The 24,660-nt window shown below is 32.4% G+C and overlaps 1 protein-coding gene across 5 annotated transcripts in view; it reads right to left on the bottom strand.

Moving 5' to 3' along the window:
• USP15 (ubiquitin specific peptidase 15) overlaps positions 1 to 24,660 on the bottom strand; it is a 128,936-nt gene that overhangs the window by 37,033 nt on the left and 67,243 nt on the right. For 3 of the 5 annotated variants that reach the window (XR_003511169.1, XM_027542413.1, XM_027542411.1), the window contains exons 7-8: positions 12,018 to 12,104; positions 6,083 to 6,227 (exon numbers count right to left, since the gene is read on the bottom strand). Coding sequence is in view for 4 of the 5 variants with exons in the window: in XM_027542413.1 (XP_027398214.1) it covers positions 6,083 to 6,227; positions 12,018 to 12,104 (232 nt within the window). In the remaining variant the exon portion in view is untranslated. Of the gene's footprint in view, positions 1 to 1,825; positions 1,847 to 6,082; positions 6,228 to 12,017; positions 12,105 to 24,660 lie in introns of those variants that run through there. The other 2 variants (XM_027542415.1, XM_027542412.1) reach the window with 2 other exon arrangements.

Genomic DNA, 24,660 nt, shown 5'->3' with positions numbered 1-24,660 from the left:
TAAACCTGATATACTTCAGAACATTCCAATCATAATGTGTTGAGTGACATGCATATTTTTAATAAAGGAAAAAAAAGTATTTTGGAAAAAGTTTTTCACGTCAAGGAAATGAACTGTTTTTGATTGTTTAGGTAATACAAATAAATCTGAAACCATTTTTTGTTTTCTTGCTTCTTTACTATGCAAAGAAGGGTACTTTGGTAACTACTAAAATGGGGCAAGTTTTAGTAGTTACCATTATAAAGACTGACATTTCTTATGTTTCCAATTACAAGTACTTTGAATAATTATTAAAATCAGTACAAGATAATTCAGTCTGATTATATTAATAACTGCTGCTATATGTTAGCACTCCAAGTAATTCTACCTCGTGAGTGTAATGTAAAACAATTCTGTATTAAAATCGGATGTTATTATCTACAACTCCTTGAAATAATATTATCTACAACTCCTTGTAATCTGTACTCATGTCATTTCGTATTCTAGAATTAGGGACTGACAAAACATAAGAAAATTTATATTAACAGAAACAGAAGCATTAATCATAGAGAAATGTGTATATTAATTTGGAAGAATGTGAAGAACAGACAAGTAAGATCACTGGTTATGAAAGGCATATTTTCATGATCAGAAATCACCATTAGCCAACTTACACAGGTACAAGGCATTCGATCAGAGATACTGCTTCTGCCCCAGTTATGAAAACTAAATACTTACAGAATTATGCTATATATATACTCTTTCCCCTAATAATCTGCCTGACATTAAGGTTCTCTTTTCCCAGTCCCCTTACTTTTTCTAAAGGGAAGAAATATGTCTCCCTTTCCCTAGTTCAAACAAGGGAGAAGTAAAAACACTGGCATCTGTGATAAGAAAGTGAATGGTTCTAAGTAAGGTTGTTTCCATTTCTTTACCTTTATCAAAATGGAAAGATCTGATTGAGTTGCCATTTGACAAGACGATTAAACCATATTTATGATGCTAGTCTGCCATGTAATTTTAGGTACACAGTATGGAAGGAGCTCAAATATATTGAGTTTAATTAATTGCTTGGGTAAAAATCTGCCATAAGAATAGTATTTGAATTTTTCATCAGCCACACTCTCAGTTTATCTGAAGTTATCATTTTCTTCAAAATCCTAAACTATTTAAAAAAAATTCTTGTTTCTGTGGTTAGGTGTTTCGTTTTTGTGATTGAAAGAAACTATGTTCATTTATTGAATCAAAAGTTTGGTTAATTTGAATAAAAATTAGAAAGTTTCATGTTAAACTGTGTTTCCAAAAATTTCTTCCAATAAATGCAAAAGAAAGCTCGAGGTAGGTATAGAAAAGCATTATACTTAGTTCTGTTCAAAGCTATGAAGTACTCCAACACAGAAATAATAGCTTTAGTAGTGACTTTTTCACAGTTTTGCATTATATGAGAATCCAGTTTCTTAAAAGAATGTTATTTCTGTGTAATATTACTCATTCTCTTTAATTACATCTTAAAAAAAAAGACTTTTCAACTTTCTATATTCTTTGAAAACTTTCAACATTCTTTGGAATTTACAGAATAACTTTTTACCTAACCCAACAGACCATAGGAAAAAGCTGACTTTAAAAACATTTGAAATTTCAACTGACATTTATGACAAAGGATAAAAAATAGGTCCTTATCATCTCTTTTTTTCAATGACTTCTTAGTGTCTATTTTAAAGAAGCCCTATTACTTTCAAGTAAAGAGTTTGAAAACAACCATCTTACGCCATGCTGCTTTCCAGTGGAAAAGACCATATCACTCCCTTGCTTCAAATCCATCTGAAGAGTTGCTTCTTCCAGGAAGCCAATCATGAGCATCCTACGCCTTGACAATGAAAAAGACAAGGGTTGGAGTGCTCCTGAAATCTACTCAACTAATGCTAATTAAAATTACCTCAAAAAATGCAAATTTAAAAAACCAGACATTTTCTCAATGGAGTAGTATATTAAGGGCACTGAAAAACTACTTTGCTAACTCATTTTGCTACTGGAACACAGTGATGTATGCCTATAATCATAACTACTGAGGAGGCTGAAGCCAGAGATTGCTTGAACTCAAGAACTTTAAATTTCCTGCAGACTGATTATTCATGAAAAGTTCTATGCTGTTATATCCCCTGCTTAGTCAGTATGCCTAGGAGAGCTAAGTTAACAAAGCTCAGAAATGGAGATGATAAATATCGTTATTGAAATAACACTAAACAACAACAACAAAAAAGTTAAAAGTACATTCAATTTTTCCTTCATTCGCTAGGTCCAGGCAAAGCGGAATAAGACTTGTAGGAAAGGAGAAAAAATAAACACAGGGACTATGGATGGTAGAATTTTCCCACAGTCACTCTACTTGCTGCTGCTGCTGCTGCTGCTAAGTCGCTTCAGTCGTGTCTGACTCTATGTGACCCCATAGACGGCAGCCCAACAGGCTCCTCCGTCCCTGGGACTCTCCAGGCAAGAACACTGGAGTGGGTTGCCATTTCCTTCTCCAGTGCATGAAAGTGAAAAGTGAAAGTGAAGTCGCTCAGTCGTGTCCGACTCTTAGTGACCCCATGGACTGTAGCCCGCAAGGCTCCTCCGTCCATGGGGTTCTCCAGGCAAGAGTACTGGAGTGGGTTGCCATTGCCTTCTCCGGTCACTCTGCTTAACTCCTTCAATAAAAAAAAAGATAAAATATCAACGTAATGCCTATTCATTTATGATGTGCCAGTCACTATCCTAAGAACTTTATATTCATCAACTCAATCCCCATAAAACTCCTAAGATAAGGGGACTATTGATATTATTTTCCTCACCTGAGGAGAAAAATAAGTTGGAGAAATAACTTATACAGGGTAGCACAGCTAATTAGCAGGAGAGATGTTAAACTACTCCTTAGAGTCCTAGGATTCCATGAGCATGCTCCTGGGGCCATTAAATAGAAGAAAAGCAGACAGCACTCTGGGTACTTCAACCAACCAAAGCAACTTCACTGTATCTATTTAATTGCTGAGGAGACAATTAAAGTTTTCACGGTAATAATTCAAAAAAGATTTTCACGTTAAAAAGCAAAACATCTGAAAATTACAATATCAAGGCTATAATCTTAATAGGTCAGGACATATGTCTAAATGTATCTCACATGTTTGACATCTAGCAAATATTAACTAGATAAACAAACTATATGGCAGTACTATACTCATCAGAAAAATTTAACACTTATCCATATCATTAAATCAGAGAAAATCTTGAGTACCAGCATTTTTAAACTGAATAATAACAAAGATAATATTAAATAACACTCAAATTTGTGCTGCTTAGTTTTTAATCACAAATGATCAATTTCATTATCTCAAGGCTACTGATGGGTTAAGCATAACCTATGCTCACACAAAAAAATTGCAATGCTTTTGCACCCATGTTTTTAAAGATATTGTCAACAATTATACTGCCTGATGTACTAATGTTCACTCATATCTTTTAGAATTACTGAATTAATAAGAGATTATATTACAATTCAAATTATCAGTAGAAAATTTATTTTATAATATTTATTGAAGTTAATGAACTATCTCATTTCACAGAAGTTACAAGGAAACTTAAATGGTGAATTTTCTACTTCAAAGCTGACATCTAAAGCAATTAAAAATTATAGATGCTTTAAGAAAATAAAACTGAAGTACTAGCTTTTCGAATTCTGCATGTGGATTAAAATTCAAAAGCAGCAAAAATTAAAACTAATTTTTTCTCTTCCCCAACTTGGAAAGTTTTATTTTAATGCTAGTAGTTATTTAAAATACTTTGCTGAAATTTTCATGAAAAATTTCTCTTTTATGATTATCAGAAAATTACAAACTATCACCCTAACAAACCTCATCCTCACATCTGTATCTCAGCTGAAATGAAACAAAAAGTGAAATATATTAAAGAGAAGTCAGCATTAGGTATACCAGTTTATTGTAATAAAACTGCTTTCAACAGAAGAATAAAGTAGTAAAATGAAGTTTTTACCTTAAATATACACAAGGGAAGTTCAACAAATGCCAAATCTAGCTCAACATAGTTGATTAGTAGATTTCATTTTAATATTCATTTTTGAGAAACTGAGTTAACCATATGGGGATAACACTAAATAGACTATAACAAAGGCACAGGAAATGAGAATGTAATATTGCCTTAGAAGAAATTTAGTTTGAATGTAAGCCAAAGACTCTCTGGCATTAGCATGAACACTAATTCTTGTTCTAATGGACTGAAATTTTTTATGCTTATGCAACTACAATTTTTACAAAAGTCCTATTCTTAATCCTTATGAAAAATCACCAAGATTGGTTTTCCATACTAGAATGTTAAAAACAAAACCCAAAAGACCTCAAGATATCAAGCCTCCAGAATGAAAATAATTTTGGTAATGCAAGGATAAGCAGTTGTATAAAAATTAATGTGACTGGCGATATGAGAAAGGGTTTTCTGATACTGATATAACCACTGTTTATATATATAAAACATTTTCCAGAGATGGCGCTAAATATGATTTTTCAGTGATTAGGTAGAGTAGTCCAACAGATACAGAAACAAAATGACAATGTCTGCCCTGTCCCTATCTCAGAAAGCTCAGCAGCCATGCACTGTATTATCTAAATTAAACTGTCAGGATAACAATAGTTTTGGCTTGTTCTTTTCAGATGAGTTACCTTTCTCTTCTTCCGAAAAATAAAGACAAAATATTTTAAAATTAAATTGTCTAACTAGTGCTAGGATCCTAGAAAAAAATTTTGGATAAAGTGATTCACATTAAAGTATAAGCAGTATTAATCATCAAAGTAGGTTTAAAGGAAAAGTTTATTAAACCTACACAATATCTGCTTGAGCAGACAATTTACTGACTGGCTCACCTTTAAACCAAGATATCTGGAATTTATCAATTTTACACACCCTAGTGTGTGTCTTAAAAAAATTGTCAACTCCTAGTCAAGAGTTATGATGGCTAAATTCTAATTTTTCAAGAATGCTATAAAGACAATGGTTAATTTAGGAAACAAGTGGATTAATGAGAATGTATAAATTATTTAGAATTTTGAATGAAGAAGAGTCCTATACTTTTTTCAGATAGTCAAAAAGATTTACAAGTATGTCCTTTTCAATCTACATTTGTGTTTAATCTGTATCTTTGGAGGGTGCCTCCTGGGCATAGGCAATTCAGTATTTAAATCTGAATAGAGAACAGAATACTGTAGATTTAGAAATAAAATTCATAATTGGGGGAAAAAAAGACTTGACAAATGTAGGTAAAATTCAAATATCAAAATAGTATACCATTATCTTGGGCTCTTTGAAACACAAAATTTTATTTTAAAAGGGAAATAAAATAACCGGCTATAATTTTATGCATAGTGACAGTGATATTCAAGTATATATAGATCTTGTTACTTCTAAATCAAAGATATCAGTATTTCACAAGTAAAGTTGGAAGAAGGTACAGACAATAGGAAGAAAAAGGAAGCTCTATGGAACAGACAAAGGGGAAAAAAGGGCAGTGATCTCTTATATCCCCAAATTGAAAGAGCATTAAGGGAAAGTGATTTTTTAAAATGCATATACAAAATTTCATTAAATTTTATTTTTTAAAATCTTAATTTCACATTAAGGTAAAAAAAAAGATTTAAAAATAATTTTTTTTTTTTTTTTTTTTTTTTAGAGAACACTGGTGACCATAAAAAGCATTTTCTGAGATTTCCACCCATGTCTTAAAAAACAAGAGACTTCACGTAAAGGAGAGATCTCACTAGTTTTTTTTTTCTTCTCAGAGACCCTAGGTTTTCTGATTGGAATTATATTTTCCCATGAATTTATATTTAATCTACTATGTGATAATCAATCACATGCCACCTAACTGAGAAGCATAAGGTATTCTACTACCAGCATCAGAATGAAACAAATGTGCATTCTTCAAGCTTCCATGAAAACAAAAGCTCTTCAAACATATTATATAATATTCAAGTTCTGACATGTAAAACCCAACTCTATTCCTCCTGTATTAATGATTTCCATAAAGCACAGGAGTTTCACTTTGTTTGGAAAGACCTACCTGAAAAGCTGAGTTCATGAAACACGTATTTCCCAAATTACTTAGGCCACAGAGGCCTGGTTGTTCATTGTTTCTTCCAGGTTCTGAATAATCATAGTTCTTATAAGCGGTATATGATGGGAGACAATAATTTGAGTTTTTCACACTGGAAGAAAAAACAAAAAATATTTTTCATAATGCACAATTATCATCATACAGTTATAATGAACAGGGTCCTATTTGAGATAGGTGGTCAGTTATTAATTTTTTTATAAAGTACTTAACTGAGGTACTTCTAACATGAACCCAAATCACAACAATCCCCTTAATTAATTCCTCATTCAATCAACAAAATCACTGTATCATATACCACATCAACCAATACAAACCACATTACATCTTTCTACCCTTAATTAACTGGAGCAGCTTCACAGCTTGCTCTGTTCTTCACTGCTCCAACAAATTTGAAAAATTCAGATTTTAAACACCACCCGCAGCAATAAATCACCTCATTTATGTCCATTTTACATATTGCTATTGTAATAGAATGGGAACAAGAGAAATAGGAAGACTTGTGCTTTAGTTACAGGTAAGAGCACAGATTTCCAGGGCCTCTGTGACATCACTATTCTGATGCACTGAAGATTCTATTTATAGTATTCTATGCTAGATCAGCAAAACTAGTATTCAAATGCAGAAAAACGTCTGGGATGATAGGTATGCAAAACTGAAATGATTCTAAGCAAGTACATTTCAGTATTATTATTACAGAAAGAATCTTCTAGCTTGTTAGATAAAAGGAGTTTATTTAACTAGATAAATACAACTTCAGGATAATATGTACTATGATGAGTACAGTAGATAATAATCTTTAAAAAATGATGTAATATTCAACCTTTAGAGAATCAGAGTAATTTTACAAAGAACTAAGAAAATCAATAAGCTAGATTCCTTTTTTTTATATGTAGTTAAAAATTCGTTTGTGGAAAATAATGGCTTCTTAATTTTTTTTTAATGAATTTATTTATTTTAATTGGAGGTTAATTACAATATTGTATTGGTTTTGCCATACATCAACATGAATCCACCACAGGTATACATGTGTTCCCCATCTGGCTTCTTAATTTTTAATAGGTTACCTTATAAGCTATTTATGATGAATGCTTTGGATAAACCTAAATAAGAATCAAGGTCATTTGGTAAAAACAAACAAAAGAACACACTATCACAAATAAACTTGGTAAATCAGTAACTCTGATAATCTCAATTGGCTATAATTTATTCCTGGTATTACTTTTTCAAAAACAGTTTTTACTTGTAATTTCAAATAACTTTTCATTGTAGCTTCTATACTCTCACTTTATAATTACAACAGTTTAAATGAACTGTACTACTGTCTGTTCTAACAAAACCTTAAGTAAACATACATGCCCCAACACAAAATCCTATCAATCAATAATTATACACATAATGTTATACCATTAATATTTTTGTATTCATTACAAATAAAAGATCAACTCTTATACTAAAAAATTAATCTACCCTAAACTTAAAAATAGCAGGGTCCAAAGCGGATTCATGTTTATGTGTGGCAGAACCAATACAATATTGTAAAGTAATTAGCCTCCAATTAAAATAAATAAAAGTGCTTCATAGACTTGTAGCTATTTACTTGTTTTAAAGTTAGAGGAAAAAAAATGGGTTCAAGCATCTTTCAAAGATCACTAGCCTTATAATTTTTATTACCAGTAACTAAGTCCAAGGCACCTGTCAACAATTCAATATATATTAACTTAATAACTGATTCTTGACTCTAACTTCTAGGATATGTAACAGAAAAACTGAATTGTGTTTTTCTTTCTTCCCTTTTAGAAGCGCTTAAAATCAAGGCCAAAGGTCTACATTTTCAACATGTTGAAAACCAATATATATATATATATAATTGTTATATTTAATATATGTATGCTATATATATATATATCAGCTATAAAATTATAATAAAAGAAGACATAATACAGAGGGAAAGTATGCCCAAATGTATGTTCATGCACATACACACACCCATATCCACACTCACATCCAAGCAAATGAAAAGACTAAAAGCACACTTATAAGCTTATTCATATTCTGATACTCCCTACCCCCAATAACAAACAAATGTTGAAAACTCAACTCTTCTTTGTGGCAAGAGGATGGAGTTTGCTGGGACAGGGATTCCTATTTACTGAAAAATGAATACAAAACTCATATGCAAAAGCAGTGTTTGGTTTTATCTTTTAAGATCTGAATACTTAAAGGATATCTGTGTTTTAGTTTAAGTGACAGGATAAGAATAAACCTTGTCCAAAGACTGAGATACTAGTCTAGATGCTCAATGATAATAATGAGAACAAATTAAAAATATTTTAATACTGTTTTCATTGGTCACTTAAAATCCACATCTTTTGTGCTCTTTAAATCAAATGAAGTCTGCTGAGGAAAATACCAAAGCCAGCAGTTCTTTAAACACTTAAACAAAGAACATGGAAACCTAAGCCCGAAAGACAGTTTCTATACGTTTCATGATGACTTCTGCTATTTTTTCCTAAAAAGTGTAAGCTAGTCCTTATCCCATAGGGTTTGCTACTTTGCAAAAATAAATGAGTTTTCCAGGAATCTTAATAAGAATTTTAATACTATATTAGATTAATTATGTATTATAAATCTATCATCTTAAATGAATATACATTTAAAAGTTTATGCTTACTTTGCAGTTAATGAAATGATGCTTCCACCAAGTAACTTGTCAAAAGCCAGATCACTAGCTAGCTCTGGCAGTCGTTAGTTCCAGTTCCTTTTCATCGCTTAATCTCTTACACAAAGTCATTTCCATTGCAAATGAAAGAGTTTTAAATGAATTAACAGAAAAACAGAATGTGCTCTGATGTGGAAACCCATGAGTTGAGACAATAAATACATTGAAGATATTTATTTTTAAAGGCAGTATTATAGCAAAACAAATGTAGCAAGACAGAAGAAAATGCAGTGAAAAGAAAGATTTTGGCATATATAATGAATATTATATGAATTAATAAGAAAACTACAAGGAAAACAATATTCAGGCATCTGATTCTTCATAATATTAGTCTTTAATAAAAACTTAATCTTTATTAAACTTATACAATTCCAAGTACACTTTGTTATTACTATAACAAATATTCTTATTTCTAAAAATGAAAATTTTGTATCTTAATAATGTATCAGTTTAAAGCTTGAATTTGTAAATAAATGCCATATAAACTTGTATGTCAGAACTATTGGTTTTAACATGCACTTTCACTGGAGTATATAGCCACATACATGAAGTTTCATAAATGTACTTAATTTAACAATGTTACTACCCATTTTACATACTTTTAATTAAAGAAATCATGCTATTTCCATCTGAAGTCTTAAGCAGCTACTTATTTCCACAAGTTGAAAAGAAAGTCAAGAAGTAAATTTTATGTAAGATAATTGTTTAGGTAAACATGACAACATTAATTCAAGTTTTTTCAAGTTAAAAAAACTCATTTCATAAATGTTTAAATTTTGTTCCTTACCTAAGAAAGGTAAGTTTTACTTTGAAGTAAAGTGGTACCAGCAACTATTTACTATTAAAATTTCCAATATGAAAGGACTATTTTAGTGTCTACACAAATATAAATAGCTAAAAACATAATCTAGTCATAGGAGTATAATCATTATTCATGTTTTAAATTTAAGAAACCACTCCCAATTCCCCTTTTTAATATTTTCTCCAGTCAGAGGTTTTGAAATCACATTGTACTGTCATATTTTTACAATGAGAAGGAAATAAGACAAAAATAGAAGCACCAGACCACATGTACTAATATGGCTACTCTGGTCAAAATACAGTCTATGTTCAATACAGTCTATAACATTGTTCAATACAATGTCAAAAAACCTCTCTCCAAAGAATAACTATAAATACATGTAGAGAATAACTAACATGTATAGAATAACTATAAATACATGGAACCAAATTCTTTTACAGTAAATGTGGGAGCCATCTGCAATCGGCAGAAACACAAATATTTTATCTCGTATGAGAAAATTACTTTTAATGAATTAAAAGATACCATGTAAAATACAAACCAGATTATAGGAGGATTCCTTTCACTCTTTTGCTTGAGAATAAACATTTTTGAATAGAAGAGAACATACTACATTGAAATTTTGGATATCCAGTGTCTTCAATATTTCGCTATTATACTACAGTGTGCATATCTTGTTACTACTGAAATAAAGGAATAAATGTTTTAAATCTTGATACAGATAGCAAACTCTTTTCGAGAAAAGTTGGACTAACATTCCAACCACTCAAACAGAATCCTTATAAGAAAATATATCATCACTTAACTTTTCCCAGTGCGATGGAGGTGGGGGGAAGTAGATGGAGTTGTTAATGGTTTTAATTTACCTATCTCTAGTTAGTGAATTTGAACATTTAAAATGTTTAATTCTTTTATTTTTACAGCCCAGCTACATCATTTACTCACTTTTCTAGCCATCTGAAAAAATTCCTTGCTGGTTTTTATAAGCTTGCTATATTAAGAATATTTGCCCTTCATTGCCATTTCTGGCAAGAATTTTCTCCACTTATTTGCCTTTTAATTTTTATATATCTGACAATTAATACTTTTTAATAGCAATCTAATTTTTCTAACAGCATTTCCTGGATAATCTGCCCATTCTCCATTAGTCTAGAATACTGATACTTTCTGATCACATTAAATTCTTTTGTATGTAACAGTCTGTTTCTGAGTTGTCTTTTCTATTCCATTGATCTGGAGGTGTATTACTGGGTCAGTACTTTGTTGTTTGAATTCTATCTTTATAACAGGTTGTGATATTTAATAGGATTAATCATTTTCAATGTTTTTCCTTTCCAAAGTTATTTTGGCTATTCTTATATATTTATAATCCAGATGTATGTTAAAATTGGAATCATTTTATCAAGCCCCACCCTCCATAAGAATTTTAAGGGAACATTAATTAAACCTATAAAGTCAATTAATGGTGCTTTTTAAAAGAGTATTTCACAAATAGTCTCAAGTATTTTTGAATTAATTCTCTAGAATAATCAGATGTCATTTATGAACTGGACAAGCAGTGTAAATATTTAATAACATAAACACTGTAAATCTAATATAGAAGTGACAATGTATACATCCAAGAAGTAAAAGGATGATAATCATCTCTGGATTAAAGTTCTTTCCATAATGGACCGGACTAATTATAGTTTTCTTTTTAGCCTTTCCTATAAAACCATGTCAATTTTCAAGGCAATATATCCATGTCAGATGTTATTGTGAATACCAAGTGACTTTCATCATTTTTCTTATAGCAATATATTCAAAGGCACACACTGTCACGTAATTTTTATTTATCCCAAGATTCTGAGTATTCGTGGTAGAGCAAAGGAATTGTTTCTCCAAGCTATTTAAGAAAAAGTAATTGCTTTTTTCATAAATAAGAATTTGTATACACTTTTCAATTTTACTGACTGTACCTTCCAACTGAATCACAGATACACACTTTAAAAAAAACACCATATGCTGTCTGTGATTACATGTCTAGTTCTAAAATGACATCTGAAATTCATACTCTTCTTAAAAATTTGAATGATAACAGACTTTATATATGTCAATAATTAGCATTTAGAATATAAAACTCTGAAAGTGCTTTATTTCTCTTTTAGTAAATTATTGTAGTATATATATTAAATCAAGAAGTTTATACTTCTGCTTGCTTTCTTGCAAAGTTACTCTTAGAAGAACTGACAAGTGATTTAAAAGAAAATCAATTTTAATGCATTAAGACTTTTTTATTCTGAATTTTAGTTACAAGAGATTTTTTGCAACCACAATAGGGTGATCAATTAAACAAAGAGTTTTTAAGATTCAGTGCTTACTTTCTGTTGTTGATGTTGTTATAATTATTTGATAGAGATGAAGGAGAGATCTTTGGTAAAGTTGAAAAATTGGATGCACCTGGGGACCTTTAAAAATATGAAAATGTTAAATTAGATAAAAAATGCTGAATTTTGAAATTAATTATGAAATAAAGAAAAGAACTAACAGATGACAATGTATGTAGTAAATGAATGCTGGAAAACAGATTTATGACAAAATCATCATCCTTTGGTTTTCAATTTCTGATGTATTCATTCATATAAAAAATAATGGTATATAAGGGAACTATTTTCAAAAGAAATTTATCAAATTAAATATAACACTTAGTATTATTCTCATAAATCTACTAATGCAATACACCCATTTCTGAGTTCAGGTAACCATTACTGATATTTTACAATCAATAATTTTCTTAAGTCAGTGGAATTAAAATACTGAATTTTTAAAGGAAGCATGTTAAAGAAATCCACTTTGTCTCAGTAGATACCGAGCATGCATGCTCAGTTGTTCAGTAGTGTCCAACTCTTACAATCCTATGGACTGTGGCCTTTTAGGTCCCTCTGGCCATGGGATTTTCCAGGCAAGAATACTGGAGTGAGTTGCCATTTCCTACTCCAGGGATCGTCCCAACCCAGGGATTAAACCCACATCTCCTGCACTGGAATGCAGATTCTTTACCACTGAGCCACCTGGGAAGCCCCCAGAGTGTACCATGGCATTGTGATTATACACAACACAGATATCAGAGGATTTACCAATTTAAAAGTGTAAGGCAAGAGGGATAAAAGAGCAAAGAGAATTCCAAACATAATCCCATGAAGCAATATTTGGCCAAATTCATCCCTGCAAAAACTGAACAGATACAAATCTGACTGCATACTACACACCTCACTAGTTCAGATCTTTTTGGAGAAATCTCAATTACTAGTGGCTTTTAATCAACAAACATGATTTGAAGGCATGATTTATAATAAACAAATCCATGATATACAAACAATTATTTTCGAGTACTTAGAAGTTTCTGAAAGATTTAATTTTTCTTGTAAATTTGTACTCAAATTTAATTTACTAGGCAAAATCTAGGCCACAGGCTGTAGGGCCTTAAGAAGTTAATACTTTCAGTCCAGTATCTTAGTCATCAGAAATTCTAAATTAGTGAGGCCTAAAGTGATTACTGTTTTAAAAATTATTTTATTTCTTTTACTCAGGTGACAATGAACACCAATATGGTCAATGAGCAGGAAAGTATATAATCTATAAAATTTACTTTTTGGTAATTTGAATTTTGCAAAGTGGTGAGTAATAAAATTTCTTACATATAAAAATTTTATTTAACTTTTGAAGTTTTATGAAATCTTGGTAAAATTTTTTCTTCATTTTAAAGGAGGATTTTTTTGCTGTTGTTGACTATATACAGGTAAGATTATATCAAGTGGGACTTCTATTTAGCTGCCTTTCTGACAGAAGACCCTTGCAAGATTTTATTTAACTGTACTAAGCTCAAAACAAAAAATATAGCCACCAAGTTTTAATATAAAACAATGTAGAAGATGCACTTAAAATGCAATTTTAATATAAATACTAATATTTTAAGGTATTTATTTTAAAATGTTAATAGTAATAAAGAAGCATTCTGGCATTGTTTGCCTTCATATTATTAATGCTAAATTAGGGAAACAAACTAAAAACACTGCACCTAAGTTATAAGAATTAAGGAGGTTAATCTTTCAAAATGTGACCCATTTGACTACAATTTAATTCAACTCACTACAAGTTTTCAAGTATACAGAAAGAGAAATATTCCCTTAAATTTTACTTATACTAAAAGTTATGAAAATAAACATTATAACATATATTTATTATATATATGGCTAAGGTCATATATCATGTGAAATGCCTATATACACACACACACACACACACACATATATACACACACACACACATATATATATTTATATAAGTGAAAAAGTTGGCTTAAAGCTCAACATTAAGAAAACTAAAATCATGGCATCTGGTCCCATCACCTCATGGCAAATAGATGGGGAAACAGTGGAAACAGTGGCTGACTTTATTTTTCTGGGCTCCAAAATCACTGCAGATGGTGATTGCAGCCATGACATTAAAACACACTTATTCCTTGGAAGGGAAGTTATGACCAACCTAGATAGCATATTAAAAAGCAGAGACATTACTTGGCCAACAAAGGTCCATTTAGTCAAGGCTATGGTTTTTCCAGTGGTCATGTTTATGGATGTGAGAGTTGGACTATAAAGAAAGCTGAGTGCTGAAGAATTGATGCTTTTGAACTGTGGTGTTGGAAAAGACTCTTTAGAGTCCCTTGGACTGCAAGGAGATCCAGCCAGTCCATCCTAAAGGAGATCAGTCCTGGGTGTTCACTGGAAGTTCTGATGTTGAAGCTGAAGCTCCAATACTTTGGCCACCCGATGTGAAGAGCTGACTCATTTGAAAAGACTCTGATGCTGGGAAAGATTGAGGGCAGGAGGAGAAGGGGACGACAGAGGATGAGATGGTTGGATGGCATCACTGACTTGATGGACATAGGTTTGGGTAGACTCTGGGAGTTGGTGATGGACAGGGAGGCCTGGCATGCTGCGGTTCACGGGGTTGCAAAGAGTCGGACACAACTGAGCGACTGAACTGAACTGAACTGATGGTATATATGTGCTGTGCTTAGTTGCTCAGTTGTGTCCGACTCTTTGCAACCCCATAGACTGTAGCCCGCCATGCTCCTCTGTCCATGGGGATCCTCTGGGCAAGAATACTGGAGTGGGGTGCCATGCCCTTCTGCAGGGGATTTTCTGAACCCAGGGTTTGAATCCAGGTCCTCCACACTGCAGGCAGATTCTTTACCGTCTGACCCACCAGCTGCTAAGTTGCTTCAGTCGTGTCTGACTCTGTGTGACCCCATAGACGGCAGTCCACCAGGCTCCTCCGTCCCTGGGATTCTCCAGGCAAGAATACTGGAGTGGGTTGCCATTTCCTTCTCCACTGACCCACCAGGGGAAGCCCCAAAATAGTGGAGTGGGTAGCCTATCCCTTTCTCCAGGGGGGCTTCCTGACCCAGGAATCAAACCAGGGTCTCCAGCATTGCAGGCAGATTCACTACCATCTGAGCTACCAGGGAAACCCATATGCAGGTGGGGAGTGTGCGTATGTGTCTGTGTGTGCGTGTGTGTGTAACGTTTTTTCTGCCCATCTGTCAGTTTTTACTATTCATTAGCAACTCTACTCCAAGACAGTACAGGATTTCTTGCCCTTGTTAAGTCCAGCAATACAAAGACAGACACAGTTCCTGATCTCAAATAGCTCATAATCTAACGGAGAAATGACACAAGCAACCTATAAAACAGTTTAAGTTCTAAAACAAATTTTAAAATTATAACAAAATCAAATTTTGTGGGTAGTACATGAAGTAATTTTAAAATGTGCACAGCTGGAAGGGTAGGTGGAAACTGGAACATAAGAGTATTCTAGGTGCAAAGAACAGTATGTGAAAATGTGTGGAGCTACAGAAATCATGATGCGTTAGGGAATTATCAATAAATAGAAAGAGTAGGAAGTGTGCAGTGTTAGAAACAGAGGTTAGTAAGGCAGGTGTGATAATAAAGAACCTCTTATGTCCTCTGAAGGAATCTGGATTCTATCCAATTGTGCTGTGGCATATTGAAAGATTTCAAGAGTATCAACATAGCCAATTTGTATTCTAGAAAGTTAACTCATGAGGAACAGAAAGAGACTTTAGACTGGAAGAGCATTTAGGAGACTATAAGAACAACAAATGTGAGAAGTAATAAAGGGGGACTAAGACAGTGGAGTGGGCACAGGCAACATGTCTTGGAGATTCAGAAAACAGTACTCAAGGTGCAATCCATGGACACCGAGCGGGCTACAAGATCTTTTCCAGGCAGCAGTCCATGAGGTCAAAACTATTTTCACAAAAACACCAACATGTTATTTAAACATAATCTGACTTCCTTCACTGGGTAGATATTTGCACCAATAGTACAAAAACAATGGTAGATAAAACTGCACAGTGCCAAAGAGGGCCTTTTACAGATTACAATGTGAATGATGTCCCCAGAGTTGTGCAGTATGAAACGTGCAAAAATAGGCAGGCAGCCCTAGAGGGGAAGAGAGCCAGCCAGTTACGATTGGTCAGAGTCCTGAAAAACTGGTATAATGGTCTCAAAATAAGAGAATTTCTGTACGAGATAGCTATCAAAAAGAAGTATTAAAGAGAGAGATCAAATAAATTAGGTTTTTAAAAAGTTCAATAAGGACTCTGCTACAGAGAAGGCAATGGCACCCCACTCCAGTACTCTTGCCTGGAAAATCCCATGGGCGGAGGAGCCTGGTAGGCTGCAGGGTCGTGAAGAGTCGGACACGACTGACCAACCTGACTTTCACTTTTCACTTTCACGCATTGGAGAGGGAAATGGCAACCCACTCCAGTGTTCTTGCCTGGAGAATCCCAGGGATGGTGGAGCCTGGTGGGCTGCCGTCTATGGGGTCGCACAGAGTCGGACACGACTAAAGTGACTTAGCAGCAAATCCTGAATAGGTGATAAGGAATAGTAAGCAGTGCCTTTTTAAAGAAGTTGGCTATCAAAGGGAGAAAAACTAAATGATATTCAGAGGAAATTAATGGTCTTGTTTTTAAAGATGGGAGAGATTTGTTTATATCTATCAGTTAGCTTGGAAAATGATACTGGAAAAGAAACAAAAGCACAAAATAACGTTAACCAGTGTCTACTATATATGGGCAGTATGCAAGGCATTTATATACACAGGATTGAGTTGATAATGAAGGAAAAGCAAGGTCAAGGAAACACTCGGATAAATCCATTGGTAGAGAGCTTGCTTTTAAAGAGCACAGAGATCAGAGCTGGATGGATGTGGTCCACAGGTAAATAGAAAAGTTTGATAAAACTTTTTAAATCCTGATACAGACATTATTGTTAATAGTTAGATCACTTATCTACTGTGATTCCAACTTCTGACCTAGATTACACGTAGCCCAATCTAGCTAGTATTTGTGGAATTAATTTAGGGGTTGATTAGTCAATCTGTGGATTATAGCCTGAACACTAACTCTTTCTTTAATACAATTTGGGAATCACACTGTTTACTAGCAACTTTGCACTAACAGCTTTCTAAAGAGATGAGTGAAAAAAAAATGCTTAGAATATTATGCACAAACTAGATGCTAAGCCAGTTATCTAGCATTAAACTCATTTTGGCTAGTTAGGGCTAAGTGTAATATAAGACAGTGAATCGTCTCTTAACAAGACAGAAAAAAGTAAAACAGCGCAACTGAATTGATTTCATGAAGTGGGAAAATTAAACTTCACCCCTGACAACTGAATGCAGTATTTTAATTCCCCTATTCCCAGCGTTTCAGCTAAAAGCCTATAATTCAAGGCCAAGTTAAAATTCTTACATGAACAGAAAAACACAACTTTACCTAAATATTCAACATACATGGAAATCTAATATATATTGAGCAATGAAAATATAAAGAAATTAAGTCTGAATACTGACATATCTAATTTAAAACTTTTATTTTCAAACATGACATAAAACCCAAATTTTTAAAATTTAACATTAAAAAACAAAAATTATTAAGAAAAACAAGACTGATCTTAACTTTCCCAGTTTCTAACAATCATCCTAAACTAAGTTCTTAGAGAAAATAAAAAATTTAAATCTCTTGAAACATTAAGCACCTTTACTGCTGTGAGATACAGATTAGTTCAATTCAACAAGCATTTGCTTTGTGTCTCCTTTCTGTCAGGTGGCATGTTAAATACTTAAACAAAAGAGAACTTATGAAAATTTACATATATGATGCTTCACATAACGTAATTTTTGCTTCCCATTTTGACTGCTCTAATGGGATCTGACAAAATATTCCACTTAAAAAAAATTAGTTACTTTTCTTTAATCATTATCACTCTCAACACCAAAACTGCAACCCAATTTTTCTGCTGTCTTAACAGAAAAAATTTTCACACACATGTCCTCATGTGCCCAGTATCAGTCATTCAGCTTCAAAAATTATTAACATTCTACCACTCATTTTATTTATAAAGCCCTCAACTTGCACATTCATGTTTTTGCCGCACTATTTTAAATTTATAAGTACACCTGTAAATACTACAGTATGTCTCCCCAGCAGGTTAAGAGATCTTTTGCGATACTACTGTCTGCCCCAAACTAATATTCAGTTCATGTTCACATTTTTTCCCCAACTGTCTCAAAAATTGAATTAGTCTGAATAGGGATCCCAAAAATGTCCTTACACTTGCAGATCAATTTTAGTAATTCCAAGAGCCCTTACCTTAATTCCAAGAGCAATTTCTGCTCCTACCAGCTAACTCCTCTGATTTCATCTTACTATGCATGTTTGTTTTTATTTTCGTCCTGACTTTTTAATCTAGTCATACAGTCAACCTTGACTTATATGTGTCACTGTAAATTGTTCAAACATTTGGAACAAACCACAGGATAAAGAAAGTATCCAATAATTTTTTGTGAGTACCTCTGAATCAAGCATCTATTTGAGAACTGAATACGTAAGTTTCATTTATGCATGAAATATACTATCTAAATGTCATTACTTCAATTTAATTTGGATACGGCTTTTAAATATTAAATCTAACACTAACTAATAAGCTTGATTGTGACCATGCTCCCTTTGGTAAAACTTGGAGACATAGTACTAGGTTATACATTATCTTGCCACAACAAGAAATAGGTAGTGTTTACACAAAGATTTATTTAATCAATGTGCATTTTCAGAATTTTAAAGGAAAATCTGTATACACATTCAAGATCTTAGTGAATATTAAATTCAGGAACCACAAAGTATAGTTATGGGAAGTGTGTGTTTATGTATCAATACAAGCACAAGCATTTCCAAAAAATATCTGGGTCTGGACCACTAAAATAGCTGGAAAAAATCAAGTTTTTGGTAAATAACAATACACAAGAACTTCATTCCACCATTATGCTGCCTTCATCATTAGGTAACAAATAGCTAGGAAAGGATGTATATATTTAAATAATAAATATATTTATATATACTTTTTTTCTCTCTCTAGGAATAATGCCTTTCCAACCAAGTACCACCTTATTTTTCTTCTTTCAGTACATTTCATGATGAGTGATCTATATGAGGTGTTCCATTTTCTGACTAGGTATTCATCCCCTCTTTCCCTATACTCTATTTCTTATTCCCATCATGCTGTCTTCATTTGTCAAATACACGGAATCTCTTGTCTCCCTCTAATTTCTGCATCATTTAAATACACTGCTTACCATTCCCTTTATTCTATAAGCTCTTTTTCCCCTTGGCCTTTATGACCAAACAAGAGTCAAGATTTCCTAAATCTTCAGAATTATTCATTTTATCTTTTTGTCTTATATCATTACTTAGGGACACTTTTAAGGTTTAGTATACAGTTCTTTACATTTTTAATTAGATAATTCAGTAATATTTCTCACTTCCAGGAATGTAACTCCATTCCTGTAATTCTCATTACTTTCTAAGCTTTGGTTGCCCATAATAACTGCATCCTATGCAGTTCCATTACCTTAAACTTTTTAGTTTCAGAAAAAATCATTGTTTCTTAAAAAAATTTTTTTATTGGAGTATAGCTGATTTACAATGTTGTGTTCTGTCTTTTTCTTACTCAGACCAATGAGATGAAGCATGAAAGAAAATTTATAAAGACTCAAAATATCTTTAAAAATGACAACAAATTGCAGCTTTTGGAATGTTACTCTAGATTTATGGTTCATAGGCTGCATTTTAAATTGAAGATGTTATTAATTTGAAAAATATGAATTTGAATGACAAGGAATGAAAAACTGGTTCCTGAGCCATCTTCTCAACTCCTACAACCAAAATCACTCAGTCCCTCACCTTTCAATATTTGAACAAGGTTAAAATTGGTAACAAATTTGTATACTTTCACAGAAACTTTAAGAAAGCACTTTCTGTGAACTGTAATAACAATTGTTCTTTTAGTACTGAAGTAAAACTATCATAACCAAATCTGTTTCAAATAAACAGAGACTGTCTTGCTTATAAATACTTAAAAAGTGTCTATTCAGGTTATTAAAATGAAAACAATACTTTATCTCACAAGAGTTTCCTAGTACGAATTTTCAATTGAACAGGTCTATCCACCATTTCTGAATCCATTTATACAGTTAACCTTGCAATTACTACACATGCAAACTGGGCTTAATAAGTCTTTAAAAAGTCCTAAAGAAATATATGCTAGGCTTTTCTACCTATATTTAAACAGATACAAAATCAAAACAGCTGGTGTAAAAAAAACAAAACAATTATTACAGTCACCTAGATGTTTATTGTTTATCCTAAATAAAAAGTAGTATGCAGTGGTTTTATTTATAAAATGTTTCCTCTCTCCAAGTAGAGCATTCAGGGACAGAGTGCTGTAAAAATATTAACATACCACTAAGATGAAGTTTATACTTAGTGCTCAGTCACCAACTTGGAATTCTGCTAATCAGAACACCACAGATGGCAGAGGGCCAACATCTGAGTTAAGAACTACCGGCTTAGTTTTCTATTTGATTTATTTTAGCCTGTCATGTCTTACCTGGTTGATTTCGGATTCTTCTCCAAATGTTTTCTAGCTTATGAAAACTGCCTCTTCAGTCATCAATGACCCTTACTTTTTTCAACAGATTCTTAATTACACATCTCTTGTCAGTATTTTTGAGCAATTAATGAAAATGTCTGAATTAAAACAACTTCTCATGCTATTTTTATAAGAATTTTTACTTATTTTAGAAAAACAGCAAAATATGGATATTTTAATTTCTAAAATGTTAGTACTGTCAAAAGCACTCTTTGAGACAATTATACCTAAATGAAATCATACAGAAAAAAAGTAATAGTACAATTTAGTTAATTAATCAAGTTATACTGCTTCTAACTAGGGGATAAGGTGTTAACATTAAACAAATTTTCTCAAGAGTAAGGGGTAATCTGCTGATTAGATTTCTCCTCTCTTTAGGAACACACAGGATTCTAGAATTACTCTATTTTAAAATAATTAAAAAAAAAATATAAGCTGTAACTAGCTACACACCTCCAATTGAATAATAAGACTATCCACCCAATGACAACATTTTCGGAAAGATAGTCAAATTTAACACAACAGAAAAAACATTACAATGGTTGAAGCTTTCATAAAATATTATTAGAAAATAATGTGTTTTTGAGCAGTTTTAAGAAATTAAATAAGAACTAGATTAGAAATCCAAGTTCTGGAAAAAACTAAGCATCTCAATTAAAAAAAAAAAGCATGAATATAAAGATGAAAAAATAAAATTATAAATTGATATCCAGCAGACAAATCTGAATAGATAAAAATAGAAAACTTCTGAATAATTTTTAGGTCGGTTCTTAAGATTTCCAATTAGATTTTGGGTTGTCGTAGGTTAATACATTTTTATAAACAGGACTATATGTTTTAAAAAAAATTATATTTTATGCTTAATATGGCTTTTATATTTAGCAGTTCCTCAGGTTAGGATATATTGTCTCCATTCTGATAGAAATGGGCCTAGTATGATTTTTAGGTCCTTCAGAACAGTTAGTTTTCAGTAGTATAGAAAAGTCAAGACAGATACTAACATGCTTTCTCTCAATGCCTACTGTAGTGGTGTTCTTGTATTTTCTTCTTCATAAGCAGCACCTAAAATTCAGATTCCTGAGTCCCCTCATAAAGATTTATACTCGCTGGTCTGGTGGGAAGGACTGTGGAAACTTCTGTCTATAGTGGTTCACACAATACATACTAAGAAACATTATCTACAGAATTTCTCAAAGTGTGACAGATCAACAGCATTAGAATCAGCTATGAGCTTATTATGAGAAATGCAAATTCACGAGCCCAACCCAGATCTACTGAATCAGAAACTCTAATGATGGGGCTTAGGTAACAGTGTTTTAACAAACTCAACAGGTGACTCTTCCTTTCATCACCATATTACAGCTTTTAATGATTTCTTCCTTGGCTTTTGACACTCTAAGTAGGAAGTATTTATGTGCTAAGCAGTATGAGCACTGGACAGACCCCAGATTAGTGGTGGTTATTAGAACTAGCATCTTCATACTATGCGGAGGACCAAGGGTTGTCTTCTGACAGACATGATGACAATTCTAAGTGTTACAGTTGTTCTGTATTTTAATATCTTGAAGTTTCTTTTTTGAGGACCTTAAAATTACATGCCTTCTGCTACAGTTGAATTTGTCTAAGTCACATGTGGTTATAATGTAGTAACTTCAATGAATACACAGAATTTCACTCTTTTAAAAAAAAACTGGCATTTATCCAGAAAAAAGGAATTTGCATCTTTACTTCAATTGTAAATGATAATTCCTCAAACTTTTTTTTCCCGTAATCTGTACTATTTTCCTCCACTTCAGGTGCCTTCTCAATGTTCTTGAATATTATAATTTTATATAATATGTTCTGTTCCAAGTTTACCTAAATGATACTAAGTTAAATTTCATTTTGTTTTTATTTTTTTCTCTCAACTGTATGTTTTAAAGTTTATTCAGTTTTAAAGATCTTACCACTGTTACTTCTACTTACTGCACTGGTTTTCCACAATACATCAACATCATTTTTCTTATTCATTCTACCTGAAAAAGATATTTAGCGAGGCTGCCTTCAAATCCCCACTATCACAAACAATGCAGCTACAAAGACTGCATAATATATTCAGGGACCTGTGTAAAAAATTCCACTGAGTGCTGGGTCAGACGCATTAAGCATTCCTAATTTAATTAAACACTGACTGATTTATAGAATGGTACTAGTTTGTAGTTCTACCATCAGTACCTAAGTCGTCTCCTACAACTCTCCAAACACTTCTTACTAGCACCCTTTTAGGTTTTTGTCATTCTGATGGCTATTAGGTTGTATCTCATGCTTTAATTTTACAAGAGAGTTTGTATACCACCTCACTACTTGTCAGCGCTTGGGCGTCCCCTTCTTTAAATTTTTTAATCTTTTATTTTTATAAAAGGTTATCTGCTTTGTTTCCGTTAATTCACAGCAGTTCTTTGCACACTATAGTATTATTCCCTTGTAGGCTTTAGATTTTTCTAAAACCTACATTTGACTTTTAACTTTGTATACAGTTCCTTTAACAGAAATACTTAATGTAATCAAACACATTAATTTTCACACTATGTTCTGTGATCCCTTAGTCACAGATACTATCCAAATTATCTTATTAAAGTGGGTTACTAATGTTATATATCATGGTCAAGAATCTATGGCACACAAGCCAAATCCACATTTTTTTAAAAACAAAGTTTTACTGCAACACACCATATCCATATGTTTCCACAATGTTTACTGCTACTTTCAAGCTGTATCAGCAGTTATAGTTGAGTCAGAGACCCTATGGCCTATAAAGATAAAAATACTTATTATATGTTGTGTTGTGATAGTTGCTCAGTCATGTCTTGACTCTTTATGACCCCATGGACTGTAGCCCGCCAGGTTTCTCTGTCTATGGGACTTCTTCAAGGCAGGCAAGAACACTGGAGTGGGTTGCCATGCCCTCCTCCAGGGGATCTTCCCAACCCATGGATTGAACCCAGGTATCCTGCATTGCAGGTGGATTCTTTACCAGCTAAGCTAAAGAGTATTGAACTATGGGTATGGAAAACACCTGTTAATTTTTATAAATTAATTTTATATTATATAGTATTGCTGAATTCTCTTAGTTCTAGTCTCTTGTCTTTGGATTTTATGAAGACAGTATTATTATGTGCAAATAGTGTATTTTATTTCTTTTTAAAATTTCTAATCTTATTTATTTTGGGTTCGAAAATTTTCAATTACATGTTTGCTACAGATTCTAGACTTATAGGCTTTATTAAGTTAGGACAATTCCCTTTTATTCTTAGTTTTTTGAGAGTCTTTCCATATACTAGATGCTAATTACAATTTTTTTTGCATTTTTAATACAATAATATTAAGTAATAAACTATCATTTGGCAATTTATGACATACTGCTATATTGTATTTCTCACATTTTACAGTGAATGAATACTTAAACTTTACATGTTTTAATATTTGGGTTTCCTATAAAACTGGCTGATTCAGTGAAGAATGGGACTCAATTGTACTTCTGTGTATATCTCTGGTATAGTACCTTCACTTACCAATATTTACTACATGTGTATAGTGTGTAAAGTATTATATAATAAACAATGTTTTCTCTTACAAAAGCAAGTAACTATAGCTGTTTAAATAAAACTAGTACTGTGCTAGCAGATAGGAACGAAGATAATAAAATAAAATATTAATATGTAGTTTTATCTCTTAGGTGAGTATCAGTAATTTTAAGTTGAAAAGATCTATCAATCTTTGAAATTCAAGGGACTTTTATATTAACCCACAAGCAAAGTTATTTAAAGCTGTAACAGGTATACAACTATCTAAAGATAAGCTAGAAAAAAAAAATAGTAGTTCTGATCTAAACACTAAATGTGAATATTCACAAAGAAAATATTCCTAACTTCTAAAAACTAAACGCATCAAGAAATCTACATGA

Source organism: Bos indicus x Bos taurus, chromosome 5, assembly GCF_003369695.1.
Source record: "Bos indicus x Bos taurus breed Angus x Brahman F1 hybrid chromosome 5, Bos_hybrid_MaternalHap_v2.0, whole genome shotgun sequence".
Classification (NCBI taxonomy): domain Eukaryota; kingdom Metazoa; phylum Chordata; class Mammalia; order Artiodactyla; family Bovidae; genus Bos; species Bos indicus x Bos taurus.
This window is presented reverse-complemented; position numbering and strand designations above follow the sequence as displayed.